Source organism: Tupaia chinensis, unplaced genomic scaffold, assembly GCF_000334495.1.
Source record: "Tupaia chinensis unplaced genomic scaffold, TupChi_1.0 Scaffold000361_2, whole genome shotgun sequence".
NCBI lineage: Eukaryota > Metazoa > Chordata > Mammalia > Scandentia > Tupaiidae > Tupaia > Tupaia belangeri.
Genome location: NW_006159858.1, coordinates 1,664,044 through 1,688,662, shown reverse-complemented (window position 1 = coordinate 1,688,662; position 24,619 = coordinate 1,664,044). Strand labels below are relative to the sequence as shown.

General features: G+C 37.2%; 1 protein-coding gene across 2 annotated transcripts in view; it reads left to right on the top strand.

The window, feature by feature from the left end:
• Nucleotides 1-21,877, top strand: part of TYW5 (tRNA-yW synthesizing protein 5) — a 24,568-nt gene extending 2,691 nt beyond the window's left edge. Inside the window, exons 2-8 of one of the 2 annotated variants that reach the window (XM_006152987.3) lie at nucleotides 8,154-8,308; nucleotides 11,716-11,785; nucleotides 14,684-14,728; nucleotides 15,723-15,860; nucleotides 18,277-18,364; nucleotides 18,751-18,846; nucleotides 21,550-21,877. In XM_006152987.3, the coding sequence (XP_006153049.1) occupies nucleotides 8,154-8,308; nucleotides 11,716-11,785; nucleotides 14,684-14,728; nucleotides 15,723-15,860; nucleotides 18,277-18,364; nucleotides 18,751-18,846; nucleotides 21,550-21,806 (849 nt within the window). In that variant the 3' untranslated portion in view covers nucleotides 21,807-21,877. Of the gene's footprint in view, nucleotides 1-8,153; nucleotides 8,309-11,715; nucleotides 11,786-14,683; nucleotides 14,729-15,722; nucleotides 15,861-18,276; nucleotides 18,365-18,750; nucleotides 18,868-21,549 lie in introns of both variants that reach the window. The other variant, XM_006152986.3, reaches the window with a different exon arrangement.
• The last annotated feature ends 2,742 nt before the right edge of the window (nucleotides 21,878-24,619 follow it).

The following is a 24,619-nucleotide window of genomic DNA, read 5'->3' as shown; positions in this document are numbered from 1 at the left end:
CTTTGTCTCAGGATGTGTTAGTCATAAAATGTCCACAGGGTTTCCAGCGGGTGGTGTACTAGTTACATCACGACTCCCACATAGTTGACCAGGTTTGAGTCCTGAACTCAGTGGCCTAAAACTTATGCCAGGTACATGTGTGCACCTGCCGAAAAACCCAAGAGGAGAATGGAGGAGACGGGATTGTGGCATGGCCCTCCCCCTAGAGGGTGATTTCTCTCTTGCTCGCTCTCTATCTCTCTCTCTGTCAGGTGAGTGCACATGCCCAATAGCAAAAATCTCTCTTAAAAAAAGTGCCAGGACCAGCAGGTAGCATAATGGTTCGTTACATCGCTGGATTCCCAAGTGGTTGACCATGGTCAAGTCCCAGATCCGGCGGCTTGAAACTCACACTAGGCATGTGTGTGTGTGTGTGCCCAAAACCACGAGAGGAGAATGGAAGAGAAGGGATTGCGGAGTGGCCATCCCCCCGGGGGGTGATTTCTCGCTTTCTGTCTGTCTCTCTACAGCAAGCACGTGCGCCCTGTAGCAAAAATCTTTCTATTAAAAAAAAAAAATGCCTACAGGGCAGTATTATGAAGCTTGAATGATGTGTGGAAGTACTTTGTAAGATCCATAGTAAAAGGTATTTTATAATTAATCGTCCCAGACAAGACATATAATATGTCACAAAGCATGAAGTTTCAAAAGTAGAAAACTTCCTCTGGTCATCAGGAAGTAAAACTGTAAATTAATAACAAAATTGGAGGAAAAAACCTTTCTACTTGTAAATACTAAAAAGAAAAGTGTAAGGGGCGTAGTCCTGTAGCATCATGATCAGCGATGTATAGGGTACAGGTGCATCTATAGACAGATTAGATGAATAGAATAGGAATGAAAGAAACCTTCTTTTCTTTATTTATCCCCAAATATATTTCTTTTTTTTTTCCCAAATATATTTCCATTCATATGTCAGTATAGTGTGTGATGAATTTTAAAATCACAGGACAGAAATTGACTTTTTAAAGATAGACTCTAGGGCCAGCAAATGGCATAGTGGTTAAGGTGCTGGATCCCCACATGGCAGGCTCCAGGGTTGGAGTCCCAGACACAGCAGCCTGAAAAACGCACAAGGCACATGTGCCTGTGTGCCCAAAATCTGTAAAGGAAAATGCAGGATAAGGGATTACTGCACAGCCACTCCCCTTCTTGCCCCACCAAAGGGGGCGATTTCTTACTTTCCCTCTGTCTCTCTCCAGCGAGTGCATACCCCCCCCCATGGCAAACAAGATTTTAAAAAATAAAAATAAAACTAGACTTTATTTTGTAGGTCAGCTTTAGATTAAAAATTGAGAAGGTACAATATACTTCCTGTCTCCTCGCATAGCCTAAACATTCCAACTGGGGTATTAGATTTGTTACATTTGTTGAACCTGCACTGATACATAATTTTCATCAAAGTCCATAGTTACATTAAGATCTACTCTTGGGGGAACCAGCAGTTAGTTAGCATAATGGCTATGTCGCTGGACTCCCACGTAGTCGACCGCGGTTCGCGTCCCGGACCCGGTGGCTTAAAACTCACGCCAGGCGCGTGTGCGTGCATGCCCAAGATCCCGAGAGGAGAATGGAGGAGAAGGGATTGTGGCGTGACCATCCCCCCTGGGGGGTGATTTCTCGCTTTCTGTCTCTATGTCTCTCTCTGTCTGTCTGGCGAGCGCACGTGCCCTATAGCAAAAACCTCTCCAAAAAAAAAGATCTACTCTTGGTGTTGTAGGTTCTGTATGCTTAGACAAATTTATGTTACATGTCCACCATTATAAAATACAGTGTAACTTTACTGTCCTAATGGTGCTGGGCCAGCTGGGTAGTCACTTAGAAAATGATTAGTTTTATGGGACCAGCAGTTAGCTATGTCGCTGGACTCTCATGTAGTTGACCACGGTTCGAGTCCCAGACCTGGGCTTAAACTCACGCCAGGAGCATGTGCATTCGTGCCCAAGATCCCAAGAAGAGAGTGGAGGAGAGGGGATTGCGGTGTGACCATCCCCCCTGGGGGGGTGATTTCGCGCTTTCTGTCTCTTTGTCTCTCTGTCTTTCTGGCGAGCGCACGCGCCCTATAGCAAAAACCTCTCAAAAAAATTAGATTTATATTTCATACTGTATGTGAGAATGAACTTTAAATGGATCAGAAATGAGACTACAAAAATAAAATTAGTAAGTTACTCTATAATCTAAGTCTACAGAGGCCTTTCTAACTATTACTCAGACTTCAGGTATAATGAAAGAAAAGATAAAAATTTGACCGCATAAATTTGTATGGCAGACACACTAAGCAAAGTCGAAAGACATACAAACTGGGAGAAAATATTTGCAACATGTATTTCAAAAGGGCAATAAAAGCCCTTGTATATATATATAAAGACCTTTTCAAAGGAGTCAGTAAGTGCCAAATATCTGATAGAAAAATGAGCAGTTGGGAACCAGCAGTTAGCGTAATGGCTATGTTGCTGGACTCCCACGTAGTCGACCGCGGTTCGTGTCCTGGACCCGGTGGCTTAAAACTCACGCCGGGCGCGTGTGCGTGCATGCCCAAGATCCCGAGAGGAGAATGGAGGAGAAGGGATTGCAGTGTGACCATCCCCCCTGGGGGGTGATTTCTCGCCTTCTGTCTCTATGTCTCTCTCTGTCTGTCTGGCGAGCGCACGCGCCCTATAGCGAAAATCTCTCTCAAAAAAAAAAAAAGAAAGAAAAATGAGCAGTTGACAAAGCAAAAAGCAAACGTTAAAATGTCTTTTAAACATGAAAGGATATTCAACTCTATTTGTAAGAGAAGAGTACACTAAAGTACCACTTCTAACCTATCATACTGGCAAAAATTAAAAAGTTTTAATAATAAACTCCTGGCGAGACTATGGAGAAACTGACACTCGCACCCTTTATAGCAGGTGAGACAGCTCTTGACACATCTAACAAACTGTTCTTTATGACCAACCAATTCCTCATTTAGGAATTGTCTATGAAAATAACACTCCCAAAATGTGAACATATCTACATAGTGTTGTGCTTGCAGATTATTGGAAATAAACTAAATGCATATGCATAGGAGAGTGATGAAATAAATGATCGTTCATTTACACTGAGGTGTACCTAACTATAAAAAAGAATGAAGGTAATATCTGAACTGAGAGCAGTGATTTTCAGGGTAGATTTTTAAATTTTAAAAAGTAGGTTAAAAAATATAATAAACTTATATAATAAGCTACTTTTGGCATTAAAAAAGGGGGAAATATCAACCCAAAATAAAGAAGTCTGATCAAAATTTCTCAACCAAGCAAAGGTTTATTCAAACTAAAATATGAGGATGAGGTACCTAGGAACAGAGACTTCAGAAGACTATAATCAATGCTCCAGAATGGCAGGGTTCAGAGTTTTCATAGGGAACATTGAAAAGAAGCGACTACAGAAGTTGACTTTCCCCTAAGAACTCACAGCACTGGTTTGCAAGAACAGCATAAATTTCTGTTTGGCTCTTTATGTTTCACATATCATACATTTTAGTAGAAGCTACAGTTAGGAGGTGGGGTACTGTGAACAGTATGCAGGCGGTAATAACTTAGGGCTTTTACTTTAATGCTAGCTACCTAAGAATTTTCCTTGAGCATTTACTTTAGATATTAGTAGATATGTGAGGGACATAACTGAGACTTCATCCATTCCCTGAGGCCGATCTTTTTTTTTTTTTTGGAACCTGGTACAAGACTTGTACCACAGTTAGCCATGTGGGAGGAGTCTAGCACCTTAACCACCGTGCCACCTGCTGGCCCCTACCCTGTTTTTTTTTTTTTTTTTAAGGTTTTTGCCATAGGGCACATATTTTTGGTGGAGAGAGACAGAGACAGTGAGAGGGAAAGTGAGAATTCACTTTCCTTCCCCTGCCACTCCCAAGGAGGATGGCCACACTGCAATCCCTTCTTCTCCATTCTCCTCCTGGGATTTTGGGCACACATATACATGTGCCTGGTGTGATTTTCAAGCCTCCAAGTCCAGGACTTGAACCATAGTTGACCGTGTGGGAATCCGGCACCTTAATCACCATGCCACCTGCTAGCCCCTGAGGGCAACTTTTACCCACCCATCTCACTCTTAGCCTTTATTCTCTTCTCAAGGACTTACATTAATATTTTTTGCTTGTTTGTTTTAGAGAGAGATTTTTGGTATAGGGCATGTGTACTTGCCAGAGAGAGAAAGAGACAGAGAGATAGAAAGTAAGAAATCACCCCAGGGGGAATGGCCACATTGCAATCCCTTCTCCTTCATTCTCCTCTTGGGATCTCCAGCACGCATGCACAGGCACCCAGCGTGAATTTTAAGTCACCAAGTGCGGGACTCAAACTAAGCTCAACTATGTGGGAGTCCAGTGACATAACCATTATGCCATATGCTGGTCCTGGCTAATATTTCTTTCTTTAAATTTATTTAGGGCCAGCCAGTGGCAAGGTGGTTCAGGTAGCTGGATCCCATATGACTGCAGTTCAAGTCCTGGACCCAGCAGCTTGAGAGACACACTGGGAGTGTGTGCTTATGGGTCCAAAATTCTGAAAAGAGAAATGGAGGAGAAGGGATTACATCATGACTACCCTCCATGTGTGTGGAGGTACTTTCTCACCTTCCTGGTCTCTGTTTCTCTCTGGTGAGCAAATATGCCTGCTAGCAATTTGGAAAAAAAAATCTTTTTTAATAGGATATATAGTATGGCTCTTCATAATATGTATGTAGTGTGTAATTGTCAAATCACAGACATTCATTTTCAACATTGAGCATTACATATTGTATACATGTGATAATCTAGGGGGTTTTTTTGTTTAGGTTTTTTTTTTTTTGGAACTTAAAGAATAGTCAGCGTTTTTTACATTGCTATATTACACCATTCCATAGCCCATTCCCCTTCTTCACTTGCATTCTTGTGTCTGTACTCATTTTCTCCTGAAACCCTCCCCCACACACTACATCCCATGCAGCTTCTGGTATGTACCGTTGCTCTCTCTTCTATCCCATCAAGTCCTTCAGTTTCTGCCAGAGTGCAGACATACAGTAAGTATTAATGCTTCTTTTAGTGTTAGTCTAATAGGTTTCTATGACAACAATCTTTCATGCTACAATCCAGAATATGTAAGTTAGTTTATAGATCAAGAAGTTCCAGCCAGTCTTTGAGATCATGTTCTGACTTTTCTAAAAGTAATAAAATCATAGTCAATGTTCCATGCCCACATATCTCTCAAGGCCTAATTAATATCAAATGCCTTACCAATCTTATTTCCTTTCTGAGGAATAGGACTAGAAATACATATATATTACACATATATATGTATGTGTGTGTATATATATATATATATATATATTTGGAATATAAATATACACATATTTATATGCATGTGTGTGTGTGTGTATGTATATATGCACATGATGGTTTTGCAAAACAGAAATGGTAAGCCATAAAGAAATAAGATTGGTTATCTACAAGGGACTAGTACCTAGAGAGTGGAAAAATGTGGATGGGGTGACCTTTTTGTATAGTTTTGACATTGGGGATCATGTTAATGTTTTACATTCTGAAGTAATAATAAAATCAAGAAAGAGGAATAATTAGCAAACCAAAATCTTAACATAGTAAAAAAATCATAAATGAACCTGCCTAAAGGGGAGGAGAAGTAACCCAAGTCACTTTCTTTAACATAGTACTTTTATTATATGTCCTCATCTAAAGAGGAAAGATAACTGAGGACAAACTTGTTCTAGTCATAGACCTTTTTATCTGTTTTTTTTTTTCCTTTTCATTGTTTGATTTATGATAATGTGTATGTGCACATGAGTGAGAGAGAGAAGCACCCTCAATGAGGTCTTATGTTCTGACCCCTTTTCTCTGGCCTCCCAGCTTAGTTACATGTTCATGCACCTGGCATGTTTTCAGGCTGACCAGGAGCTCCAAACCCATGGATTACTTTGCGGCTTCAGTTCAGTTTGCTGCTGACTTTATCACCAGGCTGGGCCAGTAATCTTGTGTTTTACAGTGGTATGGCACAGCAGTTGTGAAAGACTTTCTGTGAATTCTGGAATTTTGCAAATGAACTAGGTTTCTCACTGTTGGAGAAGGGACTAATGACTATATAAACAATAAAGACTTAGAATAAAGGACCAGCAGTTACTGTAATGGCTATGTCGCAGGACTCCCACATAGTTGACCGCAGTTCGGGTCCCAGACCCAGTGGCTTAAACTCATGCCGGGCGCGTGTGCGTGCATGCCCAAGATCCCGAGAGGAGAGTGGAGGAGAAGGGATTGCGGTGTGGCCATCCCCCCTGGGGGGTGATTTCTCGCTTTCTGTCTCTCTGTCTGTCTGGCGAGGCGAGCGCACGCGCCCTATAGCAAAATCCTCTCCAAAAAAAAAGACTTAGAATAAACCTTGAAATATGTATTATACATCCATCCATGTCTATACATGTATGTATGCAGAGTATATGTGTACATATATGAAGAGAAGTAACTAGAAACAGGTATGATATGCACATATGTGTGCATGTATTTATATGTGTGGGCTGTACACACACCCTCACAGATTTCTTAGCATTGTCCACTGAGAAGGCAGAGGTTAAATGTTCCCCACCAAAATAAACCAGAATTACTTGAAGAAATGACTTCAAGGGGAAGAGAAACTATAAAAGGAATACTGGATTGTGTTATTTATTAAAATAAGGAAGCACTAAGGTTAAAAAATCTCAAGAACCAGCTTAAAAGAGCCTCCTTGGCTAAATCTGGGATAATATGAACATCAAAATTATATCAATAGATTACCCAGTAAGTAAAATAAATAATTGGAGAAGTCAGAATTCCTTTCGACAGTAGGCTACCAATAAATGTATTGTAGAAGAAATTATTTCAGGCAGGAACTAGCAGTTGATTAAGACAAATCACGAATACTTGGGCAGAATATCACATGTCATCTGATGTGGTACCCTGGGAATGCTACAGCATTCCTTCTGTGGTACATTCCTTCCCCAAAACGCGTAGCCCGAACCTATTAGTGAAGAAACTCCAGATAAATTGAGAGGCATTCTACAAAATCACTGGCCTGTACTTTCAAAAATGGCAAGGTCGTGGAAGGAAAAGGCTGAGAAACTTTTCCAGATTCAGGGAGACATGCAAACTGAATGCAGTGTGGTATCTCAGATTGAATTCTGGGCCATTAAAAATTAAAATAACACTGAAAGAAGATATTGCAACAATTAGCAAGATTTGAATATTGATTGTAGATTAGATAGTGTTACATCAGTGTTAAATGCTATTTTGACAATTATCCTGTAGTTATGTAAGAGAATGCCTTTGTTCTTAGGAAATTTACTCGAATTTGTATATGCCAGCAGTTGAAATAATTTTGAAAAAAATTATCTTTAATAGTGTGTATAGTAAGAATGGGAGCAAAGGATAATGCAAATAGCCAGAATGTTAAATTAATAGTTGATGAATATGGGAATTCTTTTTTTTTTTTAAGAGATTTTTGTTATAGGGCACGTGTGTTCTCCAGACAGAGAGAGAAAAACAGAGAGACAGAAAGCGAGAAATCACACCCCCCAGAGGGGATGGCCACACCGCAGTCCCTTCTCCTCCATTCTCCTCTCGGGATTTTGGGCATGCACGCACACGTGCCCGGCGTGAGTTTTAAGCCACCGGGTCTGGGACACGAACCACGGTCAGCTATGTGGGAGTCCAGCGACATAGCCATTATGCTAACTGCTGGTCCCAAATATGGGAATTCTTTATTATGTTCTGTAAATGTGGAATGGTAAAGTTACAAAAACTATTTGATGGTAAAGTGCAAAGTTTAATCATTTATATTTTGTCATAAATAGCATGAAAATATTTTATGTAACATTCAGATTTCTCTGTTTATTATCTGTTGATAGTACTGCTGTTTTGATCCCCTAATCTCAAAATTTTGTTCTAGGTGTATTGCATGGGTCCTTTTCCTGTGTTAGTGACCACATAAACTATCAAAAGTTTTAAGTTTGAACAACTTGGGATCAAGAATCAAATCTTACTTGTTTTTATCTCTTGCCATATACAAATTTTGTTAGTTTATGTGAATTTTCTTAACTGTGTTTTTTCCCTCATTTAACAGAGAAAACCTCTTGTGTTGGAAGGAATTGATTTGGGCACATGTACAAGCAAATGGACAGTGGATTACTTAAGCCAAGTCGGAGGCAATAAAGAAGTAAAGATTCATGTCACTACAGTTGCACAGATGGACTTCATTAGTAAGAACTTTGTGTATAGGTATTTTCTTCTGAGGTTTATTTGGGGGATACAAGTAACTCTTTAAAAACTTTGAAAATAATTTTGTATTATTATATAAAAACCATGTGGCATTTCATCTTTTGTCTGCATTGATATAATCATGGAATAGTTTATAGATTTTTAAAATAGCAGCTTTTGAAAGACAAGAATTCTGAGTTTATATAATTATACGAAGATCATATTTTAAGTAGGGTGTACACCTAATAGCTTCTGGAGTCATGGAAGAAAGAAAATTTCTGTAATGAGAGAGCTGAAGTTGGGTGTGCTGTATTTATTCAGTAGTTGATTAATTGGTTGATCCTACTACTTTAGTAACTTATCTAGAGTAAAATCTATAAAAAGCTCCTTTTTTTAATTTTATTTTTTTGCTTTCTCCAGAAATACAGGACAGGTTATGTTTGATATTTTTGGGGGGAGGTCAATTTGGATAGCTTTTAAAAATCATACTTAATTTTCTCTTTTTTTGGAGAGGTTTTTGCTATAGGATGCGTGCGTTCGTCAGACAGACAGAGACAGAGAGACAGAAAGCGAGAAATCACCCCCCGGGGGGGATGACCGCACCGCAATCCCTTCTCCATTCTCCTCTCAGGATCTTGGGCATGCACGCACACATGCCCAGCGTGAGTTTTAAGCCACCGGCTCCGGGACTCAAACCACAGTCAACTACATAGGAGTCCAGCGACATAGCCATTATGCTAACTGCTGGTCCCCTTAATTTTCTCTTTGGTAAAATACCTTAAATACCTTTATTTTCTCTCATGGTTGTCCTTTTATGCTGTGGAATCTCTTAAAAGTAGATAAAAGACAGTCAAAAGCTGCTGAATGTCTAAACTTGAAACTTTAAATGCTGTCATCTAGCGCATTTCATATGCTATTTATTCCCCTGAGTTTCATTAAAATGTCAGGTTAGGCCCAGCCTAATTTAACACATGGTGGTTGCTGCTGCTCATCAGGCTGGGGCCATGGAAGGTGTGGGTTTGATTCCCTACTCACCCTAAAAAAGCCAGGTGTAGTGGCAGGGGCCTGAGGTCCCCAGCTACTCAGGAGGTTGAAGCAAGAAGATAATGACATAGCAAGACACTGTCTTCAGAAAAACACAACACACATACCACACCAAATGTTAAATAACAAGTAACTTTCGAATTCTGGGCATGTGCATTCTCAGCAGATTCAATCTATTGAGAAACCATGTTGTTCACAAAAAAACTTCTATTTAGAGGTGATTAAACAGTTTCTAATATCTAGGGTCATTCCTTTCTAATTAGAGTTTTTCAAGCTCATATAGCAGCTGCCAAAGCAATTTTGTTTTTTGATCCTTTGACTATTCACCATTATAGTTTCGGTTTTTAATAGGCCATGAATTAAATTTAATTGCCATGAGTTTATCCCAGTACAAGAACTTTTCATTTTTTATTAAATCAAGAAAGTGGAAGAAAGTGCTGAAATGACAAGTATTTTTCAGCCTGTACTTAATGATGTTTATTTTCCAGAGAGTTCATTGCTGTAATAAATAGGTATTGAAGCTTCATCTTGAATTGACTTGCTGTTTTGTCATGTCTTTCAAATTTTTCAGAACTTGTTTTGAAGCACATATATTATGTAACAGTTCCTATCTCAGCTTCCTCCAAGTCTTGCAGTTAAGTTTGCAGGATTTTTTTTTTTTTTTTAGTGCAAGAAATAGTAGTCATTTTCAGCATTTACCAGGCAGTAGGAAAGAAGGGAGGCATCTAGGCCAAAACAAGAAGTAAGAAATCCTACACATGCATACAGTAGGACTTCCAAAAGTTCACAGAAAATGGAATTAAATTACAAGTTCATTTGGTGTAAAAAATGTTTGAAATCCATGTATACTATGGATTTCATATTATGCATTTTCTATGAGCTTTTGAAGACCTCTTGTATCATTGTTATCACTTCAGTTGGACGTTGTTTTTCTCCTTTATCAAACATTTGAAGATCGATACTTTAACAAGAATCTTTATTTGACTCCAAAAGCCATTTTTTGACTCACCAACTGACAGCTTAGTTTTAAGAGAACAGAAGTATGGAGTTGGTACAGAAACACCCTTGCATAGGTAAGCCATGTGGCCCACTGAAACCAGCAGCTTTAAACAGCCCATGAACTTAGTGTTTAGGTTCTTCCAAGAGACATACCTCAGTTATGAGAGTTACACTGCACCCAGAAAAGCCAAATCCCGGTTCCTAACAAGTATTTGTAGTCTACCCATAGGCTTTCTAGTACTATTATAATTCACCAGTTAAGGGTCATTTTTACAATGAACAATATTGTTTGTTAACACAGCTGAGATTCCATATTTATCTTTACCCTGTATATTTATCAGAAAACAGTGCTAGAAGAAAAGAATCTAGCCCAAAGTCATCATCTCAGAGGGAAAAAGACTTTACTAACCTTTTCTCCCCTTTCCCAGTAAAATGGGAAGCTATTTGGTGGCAAAACTGAAGAGTGCAATTCTTTTTTTTTTTTTTTTTTTTGTTAGAGAGATTTTTGCTATAGGGCATGTACACTTCCTGGAGAGAAGAGAGACAGAAGGTGAGAAATCACTCCCCAGTGGGATGGCCATGCAGTCTCTTCTCTTCCATCCTCATAACCTTTTCTCCCCTTTCCCAGTAAAATGGGAAGCTATTTGGTGGCAAAACTGAAGAGTGCAATTCTTTTTTTTTTTTTTTTTTTTGTTAGAGAGATTTTTGCTATAGGGCATGTACACTTCCTGGAGAGAAGAGAGACAGAAGGTGAGAAATCACTCCCCAGTGGGATGGCCACGCAGTCTCTTCTCTTCCATCCTCATGTTGGGATTTTGGGCACGCATGCACACACACCTGGGCATGAGTTTTAAGTACTAGGTCTGAGACTCCAACCATGGTCAACTATGTGGGAGTCCAGTGATGTAACCATGACACCATCTGCTGGTCCCAAGATTGCAGTTCTTAGTCAGAGGTTTCGAGGCAGAAGTGCAGTCGTCATATGACTGACCTCCCGAAGCAAGTTCCAGACTTGGTGGCTTGAAATACATGCCAGGTACATGTGTGTAGATGCCCAAAATCCCAAAGTGAGAGAAGAATAAAAGATAGTGGTGTGATCATGCCCTGTTGCAGGGTGCTTTCTTTCTCTCCCTCTCTGTTTCTCTCTGGTGAGCACATACACCCTTTGGCAAATTAAGGAAAATAAGATAAAAACCTATCATTCCAAAATTTCAGATGACTTACCACTAAATAATCTCCAGAAATTTAGAATTCCACATAATAGGTTGTAATAAAAATTGTGGATATTGTAAAACAGAAGATTATGTCCAACTCTAACAAACCTGTGATTAAATTATTAAAAGTTGAGCTGTTATTAAATCCTAGGATTCTTTTGTTTACTTCAGAACTTTACCATTTGACAAATTGGTCCAGAGAGCAGCTGAAGAAAAGCATAAAGAATTCTTTATTTCAGAGGTAATTGCGTTTAACTGTTTGGGTTTTGTTTGTTTGTTTGTTTGTTTAAGAGAGCATTAATAGCTGTATACTCGGTGAATATATACCAGAACAGCGACCTTCTCAGATAGCCACAGGTCTGGGTGTCTATACCACGGACTCCAGTTCTCTATTCATTAGCACTCGAACCTGGTTCATGTTACTGTTCTGTGCCTTGGTATACTCATCTATAAAGTGGTGATGATAATAGTATCTATTTCACAAGGGTTTTTTTATAAGGATTACTAAATAAAATCTGAGAAGGATTTGGCAGTGTGTCCAACATGTAGACCTATTCATTAAATGTGAGCTATAAATATTTGCTTTCTTTGAAAATGCTTTGGTCTGATATATCAAATTCAGGTGCTAATTGAGAACTTTATTTCACATCTTATTAACTGTTAGACTATTTTCATATTTTATTATTGTTAGTTATGTTTTCTAGTGTGTGCATTTACTGTACTTTCAGGATTAAGTGCAGAAGAATTCTTTTTATTTCACTGTATAGTTTAGCTTTAAATAATCCCAATTAAATTCCTTGAGATAAGGCATTGAAGCTGATATATAGATTTCTTTTTTTTTTAATGCTCTATGTTATCTGAAAGGCACATTTTAAAATAAACTGCTTTTGGGGACCAGAAGGTAGCATGGTGGTTAGGGTGCTGGATTCCCATATGGCCGACCATGGTTTAAGACCTGGACCTGGTGGCTTGAAAATTACAACAAATAAGTAAATAAATGTTTAAAAATAAACAAATAAAAGAAACTGCTTTTTAAGCTTTAAGTAAAGCTATTGTCTGCATTTGAACTAGCTTGACTGGGCATTTTTGTTGTAAAAGGTGTTGCATTTTCATAGTTCCCTTATCTGGTAACAGTTGCCACCAAGATCCCCTCCCAAATCCTGGAGGTCTGTGATTCTACAGTGTGACTTAAATGTCTTTTCAAAATTGATTTCATTAGCTATACCTAAGAACTGTTTTTAACTTGCTTCAAATGTATGTTGTCAGGTCCTTTGCTACCCTTCTGTCTAAGGACAATGGATGGCACAAATTTAAATAGCCATCAGGTGTCCCGTGAAATAAAAGAAATAGGAAAAAGGATTAAAGTCTAGAGCCTATGGAAAGTAGGTAAACATGGTAAACATGGACTGTCAGTTCAGTCCTCCAGGAAGCAGAGGCTGAGATGGAATTAGGAGTACAAAAGGTTTAGGAAGTACTACCTGAGAAAGGGAAGGGGAAGAAACAGGCCTGGGTAGGAGGACGCCATCAGTCAGTCTTGCCAGCTCTTTGAGGAACTCCTGAGCAAAGACTGTCAGAGGAGGACTGCAGTGGGTGGCGGTGTCTAGGCCTTCATCTGACTCAGTCATCTGTTGGGGCTGCCTCAAGAAGAGTGTGACTGTGGATCAGATGCTGCAGAGGACCTGAAGGATTTAACAGCTGGCAGCTCTGAGTTGGTCACACTTCATGTAACTAAGGAACGAGTCCTTCCATGAAGGGGGATCTGAGCAGTGCATCTCCATGTGTGCCACATGAATTTAGTTTTTAAATCCTAAAACATTACAACTGGTAGAAAATCCTTAGAATTTTGAAGAACTTCAAAGCCTCATTAACTGGAAATAAATATATAGAACCTATCTGATAGATCACTAGCTAAAAACTTAGAAACAGTGAATCATTAGTTAAATTTGTGATCATAGACTTATAATGCTTTAAGGTAAATAAGATTTATTTTGAAGTTTGTGTCATAATGATCAATGTTGGTTTAAAAGACAATTTTTTAGTTGGATTCTCCATTTGCTTAACTCAGTATGTCTCAGTTCTCTATCAGAAAATACAGACAATAGTGAATGTTTTCATATTATTTAAACAGTTCTCTCTTTAGCTACTCAGTGAAGTATAAAGTATAAACAATAATTTTTAAAAGTATCAATTTAAGTCCACTATCATGAAATATATTTCCAATGATATAAAAGGAATCTTTAAAAAAGTCATGGAAAATGCATACAATGAGAAAGTTGTTTGTGGATTTCAGAGTGTTTTGCACCAAAGTAAACACCTACTTCCATTCTTCTGCAAACTTTTTGAAGGCCCCCTGTATTTTAAATGAACTCAAGAATTTGGATGAGAATTTATATGATCATGGACAGGCTTAGCTTGATAAAATGCAATGTTTTTTTTTTTTTCAGATTTAAAAAAAATTCACTATTGAGGGACCAGCAGTTAGCATAATGGCTATGTCACTGGACTCCCACGTAGTCGACTGCAGTTCGCATCCCGGACCCGGTGGCTTAAAACTCATGTCAGGCGCGTGTGTTTGTGTGCCCAAGATCCCGAGAGGAGTATGGAGGAGAAGGGATTGCGGCGTGGCCATCCCCCCTGGGGGGTGATTTCTCGCTTTCTGTCTCTCTGTCTCTGTCTCTGTCTGGCAAGCGCACGCGCCCTATAGCAAAAACTTTTCAAAAAAAAAAAATTCACTATTGAAAGTATTCCGCATTTTGTATTTTATCAACTTTCCTCTTGGCTCTCAACAGTACTTTGAGATCATGTGTGATACATAGGTGGGAATTTATTAAGTATTAACACACTGTTAAAGGAGCCTAAGACATTGAGAGTATACAGTCCAAATTAATCATATGACTTTAGATATGGTATATTATTTAAAATTATTTTACTTAATGTTTTCTGGATCCAGTCATTATTATGAACAACATATAAAGACATTTCTTCATATGGCCACCAGAGAGCATTAGTAGAAAGGGTAAGGTAATTGAACTTTTTAGAAAACTGAACTAGGTCAGATTTTAATACTTATTTCCTTCCTTCTTTATTTTCTAATATTTTAAAATGAATTATGATGTTATTTTTCTTTGGGCTATTGAAGGATGAGAAATACTATTTACGGTCACTTGGCGAAGACCCTAGAAAGGTAAGAATTTTGAATGTGAAACAATTGGTTAAAACTTAATGTATATATGTTAATTGGCACTGTAATTTTTATACTCAACTGCCTGACATACAACCTGTTTATCCTTTTCCATTCTGATTTGTGCCCATGAATAAGAAGTAAGATTATTAAAAACTCATTACTTAGTTTACAAACGGGACCATGGAATTTTAGTGCTTAAAGTCATCTAATCTATACACACTAAGAAATCTCGTTGGGGTCAGCAGGAGCGTAGTGGTTAAGGTACTAGACTCCCACATGATTGCCTGTGGTCGGAGTCCCAGATCCGAAGGCTTGAAACTCAAAAGAGAGAATGGAGAGGAAGGAATTGTGGCATGGCCATCCCCCTGAAGGGTGATTTTTCACTTTTTGTATCCGTTCCTCTCTGGCAAGCACATGCACCCTTTAGCAAAAATCTCTTAAAAAAAAAAATAAATAAAAACCTGGGACCAGCAGTTAGCATAATGGCTATGTCGCTGGACTCCCATGTAGTCGACTGCAGTTCGAGTCCAGGACCCGGTGCCTTAAAACTCACACCGGGCGCGTGTGTGTGTGTGTGTGTGCCCAAGATCCCGAGAGGTGAATGGAGGAGAAGGGATTGCAGCATGGCCATCCCCCCTAGGGACGTCTCTCTGTCTGGCGAGTATATGCGCCCTATGGCAAAAACCTCTCCAAAAATTTAAATAAATAAAAGCAAAAAATAAAAACCTCATCTACTGCATATTTCATAGGTGGACATTCAGCTAATAAAATACTGGCCCAAAATAATCCTGAATAATTCATTAAAATATGGTTTGATATGTATTCAGAGTCAAATCATGGTATTTTAAAGCAGTGAACGTGGTTTTGCTCCATTCCCCTTTAATATCATGGGACCTTGTATAAAGTAAGCACTGTACCGATACTATTTATTATTACGATCTTTCTTGATTTTTTTTAATTCACTTTTTTATTTTTAATATTTCTGTTGATGCAGGATATTGCAGATATCAGAAAACAGTTTCCTTTATTGGAAGGAGATATTAAGTTTCCAGAATTCTTCAAAGAGGAGCAGTTTTTTTCCAGTGTTTTTCGAATTAGTTCACCAGGATTACAACTTTGGACTCACTATGATGTATGCTACATAAATTAGAAATCTAAAGTAATACCAGATCTCTAGCATTTGTAGATTTAACATTAATAGTTTTAACTTTCTGTAAAGATCTTTACTGTGTATTATAATTTGCTGAAATATGAGCTTTGAAATAGGAATGCTGCAAATCAGTGACTATGGAAGTATGGTAGTGAATCTAATAGCAAAGCCTAGTTAGTTCTTCACATTCATATTTCGCTGTTCTTGTTCATCATATATACATATATATATATATGTATATACACACACACATACATACATACATACCTACATACACACAAAGTTTTTTGAAAAAAATATTTTTTTTGCCATGTGAAAATAGTCACCAGATGGGAAGTTTTTAAGGTGAAAAAAGCGATAAGCTTATGCTGTGAGGATGTGTAAATAATGCACTCGACTCTGGCCATTCAGATACGTGTAACATCCAAATAGTTTTTCAAGAAAAAGGCAGAAGCTTGCGTAAAGCCATTTCTCAGAATTTGGGTGTAGCTGAAAGTCATAGGATATATATATCGCTTAGAATATCAAATATCTACTATATTTGCAGGATGGTAAAAGATGTATAAAATATTGACCTTGATTGTTTATTCACTGGTATTATTTTATTTATTTATTATATGTATACATACATATGTGTGTGTATATATATGTCTTTTTAAAACATTAAAAATACTAGCATTATCAGGGTCAGAAGTTGGTTAAGGCTCTGAATTCCCTCATGGCTGACCACAGTTCGAGTCCTGGACCTGGCAGCTTGAAAATCATGCTGGGGATGAGTGTGTGTGCCCAAAATCCCAAGAAGAGAATGGAGGAGAAGAGATTCAGGCATGTTCATCCCCCCCGGGGGGGTGATTTCTCACTGTCCCTCTCTCTCTCCGTTTCTCTCCAGTGAATGCATGTGCCCTGTGGCAAACACCTAAAAAAATGCTAGCACTGTATATTGTTTACTGTTGGAGGTAAAGAAAGTTGTGAAATAAAAGCAATACCTAACAGGCTTCCAAAGATAAAAGAATATTTTTTTGAAGTTCTAAGTCAAACTACTATGCTTTATATATGTTTCACAATCAGACTATGTTTGTTTTATGTATATTTGGTAATTCAGTTGAGGGCCTTTTCAGAAGATTTTAGCAAGGTTAGTAAATCTGTAATTAAATAATGTAGATATGAAAACTTAGCACAATTTTTTTTTTTAATGCTTTCATTATAAGAAGTATATGCTTGCTGGAGAGAGAGAGAGAGAAAGAGAGAAAGAGAGAGAGAAGGAAAGTGAGAAATCATCCCCCCGGGAGGATGGCCATGCCATAATCCCTTTTCTCTATTCTCTCAGGATTTGGGGCACACATGCACATGCACCCGGCCTGAGTTTCAAGCTGCAGATCCAAAACTCTTTAAGTGTTTGGTCATGTGGGAGTCTAGTACCTTAACCACATTGCCACCTGCTGGCCCCTTAGCATAAGATATTTTTAAGTTTTTTATGCACAGTGTAGTGAGAAAATGATGCTAATGCATGCATACATTTTTAAATCTCTAGTCTAAGACTGTGTTTTAAATTTTAAATAGTTTCTTTTTTACTTTGAGTTATTTCAGAATATAATATAAAAAGTTTTTCTGAAAGTCAGAGAAACTCGTTTTAATTATATGATTAATGGTTATATAAATAAAGAGTTGTGCTAAAAGGAGAAATGCTTAGGTAGAAATGATATGTAAATAATCAGCTGTATCTTGCTTAGGGTATATCTTGATTCCTTAGCTGAGAATCATATGGCTTAAACGTTTTTCACAATCTGTATTAAGAAAATTACTCTTCTTTACACAGGAAAAGTTAAGATTGCTCCATTAATAAGCATATTAAAATTAACCAGATTATATTTCTATAGAAATAATTTCAAAATTAAGAAATGTCTAACCAAATTATGGTTATGGTTAGACACATACTATCAGCTTAGCAGTGGTTACAGCAGTACCATGTGTTTTCCTAACAGCTAATTTTTCTCAGTGCTTTCAATCTGTTGTCTAATTTTAGCCTCTAGTAGGCCTTGACAATTAAGTAAAATGAATATTAAAGGAAGCCTCAAGTAGGTTTAACTATCCTTGCTATCACTTAATGGTGGGGTAAAGACAAATGGTTTTCCTGATTCTAGATTTCCTAATTTGCCAATCCACTTTAAGGCAATAATAAAAAAAAGAAAAAGAAAAAAAACTTTCTTCAGTAAAGGCACAGTAATATGTGGAATACAAATTGTTTCACTGATAGATTAGAATATGACTATAAGAGTTTTAGGTAACAGAAATCAGATCCTATTAAACAATAGAGTACAGTTAACTGTTTAGAATGCTGTTGGTTCTGTTTATTTGCATTTTAGATAATGCTTACCCATAAGTTGTTACTGGCCTTCAGGTAATGGATAATCTCTTAATACAAGTGACGGGAAAAAAGCGTGTTGTACTATTCAGTCCCCGAGATGCCCAGTATTTATATTTATCAGGTACGCTTTTTCTCTTTAAGTTCTTATTTCAAATGTTTATTCAATTATGCTTTTAAGAAATCTATTCTCAAAATAAAAGAGAATTTAGAACTTTTTTCTAATCTTTTTTCTGATTATGATCTCCACTGTATGTATATCTGTTGTAATGATAAAGTATATGAAGAATAATATTTTCAGCTTATCTTAATTATATTATATGGGTGTCAATGGTCATAATTAAAGAGTAGATCACTGAAAATTGTCTTAGTTTTCAGGAGAATAGTAATTATTCTCATAGTACAAATATAGTAACTATATAGGAAAGAATACATTTTTCATATTTTGTGATTTTTAAAAAAAATGCTTATTTTACTCAATCTGTATTTTTCCTTTCTGGAAATTTTCAGGTACTAAATCGGAAGTGCTGAATATAGATAACCCAGACTTGGGTAAATATCCACTCTTTTCCAAGGCTAGAAGGTATGAATGTTCCCTTGGAGCAGGTGATGTATTATTCATTCCTGGTAAGATTTCTAGACCTCAGAAATGTGCTGTTTATAAGATTTGTACTGTCACTCAGGAACCAGCAGTTAGCGTAATGGCTAGGTCACTGGACTCCCATGTAGTCGACTGCGGTTCACATCCCGGACCCGGTGGCTTAAAACTCACGCTGGGCACGTGTGCGTGTGTGCCCAAGATCCCGAGAGTAGAATGGAGGAGAAGGGATTGTGGCGTGACCATCCCCCCTCGGGGGGGGGGTGATTTCTCGCTTTCTGTCTCTATGTCTGTCTCTATATGGCAAGCCCATGTGCCCTATAGTGAAAATCTCTCCAAAAAAAAGAAAAAGATTTGTACTGTCACTCATCCTTCATGTGATTTTTTTTTTTAGTACAAAAGTGTATTTATTACATACATTCTATCCCATACAATGTTTTTTATACATACATGTGTGCAATTTGTTTGTTTTTAAGTGATTTTTGCTGTTGAGTATATGTGCTCACCAGGGACACAGAGAAAGAGAGAAAGAAAAGGCAAGAAATCACCCCCCAAGGGGATGGCCGCACCACAGTCCCTTCTCCATTCTCCGCTCAGGATTTTGGGCATGCGTGTACATGCGCTTGGTGTGTGTTTCAAGCTACCAGATCTGAAACTAAAACTATGGTCAACCATGTGTGAGTCTAGCACCTTAACCACTACACCACCTACTGGCCCGCTGTGTGTGTTTAAAGTGTCAGAGCACTCTGTAAAGTTAACAGGCTTGTTCTTCCAGGACAGCCTGGAAGTATAATAATGTTGCATGCTAAGTTATTTTATTAAATAACATCAAATGAGACACTTTATCTGGGAAAAAATTGTAACTGGATGATATTTAAAATCATTATTTGTAAAATTAACGTTTTAAAATGTTTTATCAAGAAATATCATCTCAACACCTGTGCTATCTTGTGTACAGTTTTTCTGTACGCAGCATGAATTAGTGCCGCTTGTTTCTTTGTTTAGTAATTACAAAATTCATAACATTTTCATATTGTTAGTTCTGACTCTGTGGCCTAGAGGTTAAGGCAGCCAGATCCCACCTGGCCATCTCCACAACTTGTCTTGGACCTCGTGGCTTGAGAAGCATGTTGCAGCATATGCATATCCTTACACAATGGAGAGATGGAGAAGGGATTGAGTGTAACCATTCTCCATGGAGTGGTCGGGGAGTTTTCCCTTTCCTTCCTTCATTGTCTCCCTGATGAATCCATATGCACTCTGTCAAAATTAAAAAAAAAAATTAAACAGGGCGTTAACCAGTAATATTTACTTAATTGTAATTCCCATATCAAAGTTAATATTTTAATAACCAGTACTTCTTTCAGTGATAGACTTAAGTAAAATATATTAATAAAGATAAAAATGATTATCTCATTTGGGACTAGATGATAAATTCCTTGTGGAAAAGGAACCGTATTTTGCTAATTATCTGCCCCAAAGGGCCCGAATACAGTGTCCTTCATATAATGATTGTCTATAAACATGAGATAAAATGGCTTCTCATGCTTATATTCCTTGGAAGCAGCTGTTATATTATTCTTTAAACTTATTGCAATATTTTTAAACTTAATTTAAATATTTTGTTTTGTATCTTTGGAGCATGGGTAAAGATTATGCATTTTCCCTGTTGCTATATACAGCTTTAAAAAAGAAAAAGGAGAAAAACAGAAATACTGAACATTTGCATATATTTTGAAACAAAAGGAAAATTTCCATCTTTGGATTTAAATTTAACAAAATGGTTAGCATTTCTTCCTAATATATTGAATAAGAAAAACTCTCAAAATGTGGTTAAGATTAAAACCATGTTTGAAAACTACTTTTGTAAATCAAAATATTTTAAGCTTTTGTTTTTTTCCTCAAGCACTCTTAGAATGAGTTTGCTTCTAAAATTTAAATCCTTTCTCCCTTTTACAAACTGAACAATTTTTTGATGTGATTCATGATTCCATCTTTGTTAAACTGTCATGTTGTTTTAGTGTTCCTCTAGTACCTAATGTTTACACTCAGTTGAAAATGAAGTAAACTTTCTAGTGAAAGTAAAAACTGATATATATAATAGTTTGCTTATAATCTCCACCACCAAAATATTTGCTGGAGTTTTATATACTACTATACAGGAGCTAAAAGAATTAAAGACAGTTGCATTAGAAATATAAAACTGAGGAGGCTACAATGAGTGCAGATTTAAGGAAGCTAGAAAACCTAATTGCAGCTTGAACAGGAAGTCTTTGAGAACAAAAGTACAGTACCGAATCCGAAGAGGTCAAAGATACTCTCAAATAATTGAAAAGTTCTGTGTACAAAAAATAAACACTTTTGATGTGGTTGTATGACTCAGAAGTGTAAACAAGGAACACAAAACACAGCCCCAAATTAGAGAACTGCAAAATAAATATAACTTTATTATGTCTTTCAAGTTAAAAGGAAAAAATGCTATTTCTAAAGGTTTTAAAAGTAAGGGTTGTGATATTGACACTTTAAATTGGTTGGCAATTCATAAAAGTTAAAATAATTCTGTTAAAAGCTGAGAGTTTGCTAACGAAGGGATCTGGTTACAAGAATTATTTCCTACATTGGCTATATGCAATTCGTGATATTTCACTGACATTTTGTGTTTTTTTTAACCGTAGGTTTTATTTTTAACTTGTTTTTTAAACTTTCTCCAGCTTTATGGTTCCATAATGTAATTTCTGAAGAGTTTGGAGTGGGAGTGAATGTCTTTTGGAAGCACCTTCCATCTGAATGCTATGATAAAACAGATACATATGGAAACAAAGATCCTACAGCAGCATCAAGAGCCACACAAATTTTGGACAGAGCCTTAAAAACACTGGCTGAATTACCAGAGGAATACAGGGACTTCTATGCTCGGCGAATGGTTTTACACATTCAAGACAAAGCCTTTAGCAAGAATTTTGAATAAACAGTGAATATAAACATTTTCATAAAATTTAGCCTAAATATTAGGAAAGTATAACAAATAAATGATTTTTTTAAAAAATTCATTGTTAAAAATCAATCTCGGATGTACAGGACTAAGTAAATTGGAAAGGAAGGAGTGTTTGTGTGGTTTCTGCTTGATACAGATTGTTATAGTTTAAAGAATGGTGTACTGGGAACACTCTTTAGCTTTCAGGTATAAATAAATAAAATTCCAACTTGGGCCAACTCCATAGCACAGCAGTTAAGTGCTGTGCGTAGGAAACTGGATCCCATATGGGTGACAGTGGTTTAAATCCCAGTCCCAGTGACTTAAAAGACATTATGAGTGTATGTGTGTGCCCAAAATCCTGAAGGAAAAAGGATTGCAGCATGATCATGCCTCATTGTGTGGTGCCTTCTTTCTTGAAACATGAAAAAATTATATATCTCATATATATATATTATATATATATATATATATATATATAGTAATTGTTTACTCTTAATCTCCACCACTAAAATATTTGTGCAGAGGGAGCACATGCCTCAATATGATAGAAAAAAAGCTTTAAAATCCAACATTGTAAGTCTAAACAATAACATATATTGGTCATAATATATGAAATATATTGAATATATGAAATCTGATAGAATGGTATTCAGCATTTCTTACCCCATAATTCAGTGGTATCACCTTGAACCTCAGGGTTCCCCACTGCTTCCCATTCTGCTTTCAACATTGGCATCATCCTAAGGCTAGCTGCCCTTGTGGACTTGGGGTGTTTGCCAATAGTAGTTCGGCCTTGTTGCATCTTAATTTACATGCAGCAGAAGAGTCGGGCTAGATTCCAGGGGCCTTGTCTTAAAATGAGAAACTTTTCTCAGAATTTGCTACCACATCCTTGGGTCTCATTGCTTATAAGTGGCTTGGACCTGTCCATTCCTGAGCCAGTTACTGAGAAAGGATATACAATAACCTTTAGGCCAATAAGGTCTACTGGAACTGTGGGTAGAATCTTCTTCCTATGAGGTATATAGAGAGGCAGAATATATAACATTTATTTATTCAGGGTTCTAACAAGGAAAAACATGAGCGATAAGTGATGTCCACTACATTTGCCTAGATCAGAATCAAGGTTTTTCAAATATGCAGATGCCTAGACCCAGACTTTGTACTGATTCAGAATGTGTGAGATTTGGTACTGATATTTAATAGAGACTCACAGTGATACAATGCATAATTGGACTAAGAATACTGCCTTTGATTAATTGTGATGTAATTATTAGTTTTGTGATTTGTCTAAGACCAGTGTTGAATTTGATCCTGATTTTTTCATCCTGCCCAATATGTCAGATCTGGCCCTTTTTTGTTGTTAAATGTTAGAAAATCAGTGTTAACTCATGCCTACAGCTAAACCTTACCCTAGTTAGTTGTTTTTTTTTTTTCTTTCTTTTTTTTTGAGTTTTAAGCCACCGGGTCCCAGACTAGAACAGTGGTTGACTACATGGGAGTTCAGCAACATAGCCTTTACGCTAACTGCTTGTCCCGATAATATGGTTTCTATATTTCATTCTGTTGATGTAATATTTTACCTATTGATTTACATATATTGAAATATTCTTACATCCTTAAGATAAATTGCTCTTAATAATGATGTTCTTTGATGTAATATTGAATTTATTTTGCTAGAATTTTGTTAGGTTTTTAAAATCTGTCTGTCCCTATTCATTAGGGATATTGCTCTGTAGTCTCTTTTTTTGCTGTGTCATTGTCTTGTTTTTCAATAAGGATATTGACGGCACCATGAAATGAGTTTGGGAGACTCTCTCTCTTGAATCTTTTTAAATAATTTGAGAAAAACTGGTGTTATATATTTAAAAGATTTGTAAAATTCTTAAGTGAAACCTTCCAGCCCTAAGCTTCTCTTCTTTGTGAGACTTTGCGTTACTGATTTAATTTGTTGTTTATTATTGGACTGCTGAGACTTTCTATTTCTCCCTGGATCAATCCTCGTATATATATTTTTTTCTCTTTTTTTTGGAGAGGTTTTTGCTATAGGACCCGTGCACTCGCCAGACAGAGAGAGACAGAGAGACAGAAAGCAAGAAATCACCCCCCACGGGGGATGGCCATGCTGCAATCCCTTCTCCGTTCTCCTCTCAGGATCTTGGGCACGCACGCACATGCGCCTGGCGTGAGTTTTAAGCCACAGGATCCGGGACGCGAACCGCGGTCCACTACGTGGGAGTCCAGCGACATAGCCGTTACGCTAACTGCTGGTCCCACCCTAGTTAGTTTTCCACACTAAATATTTTGCATATGCCTTTTAAAAAGAAAAATTTAATGAATGAGAGATCCTAATAATGTTGAAGACAATGAGCCATTGTGTGTGGATTTGTGCTATTCTTTGTTTTGCAACTAGTAATTATATTGCAGCATCATTGAACAAAGACCGAATATGTTTACTGAACACAGATGTACCCATCTCAAGCAATCTCTGAGTACATGAACTTGGTGCATTTTAAAAGCAATTTTCTCTGTATCTATTCAAATCCTGTGTTTAGAGTTCATTTCAGGTATAAAAAATTACTATAAATTAAAAATTCTGAATTTCCTAGGTATCTTCAGGAAGATTGAAATTAGGTGAAACAAAGGTGAAAAAAGTCAAAAAAAGAATTGTTCTAATACATTAGCTGTGTCTGATTAGCAGATTTTGATGCTTGGTACTTAGATTAAGCAAAGAATTTCTTTCCTGATTCCTTTTCCTTCAAGAAAGAAAAAGCCAAAACTCCACTTCGTTTATATAGTATTTA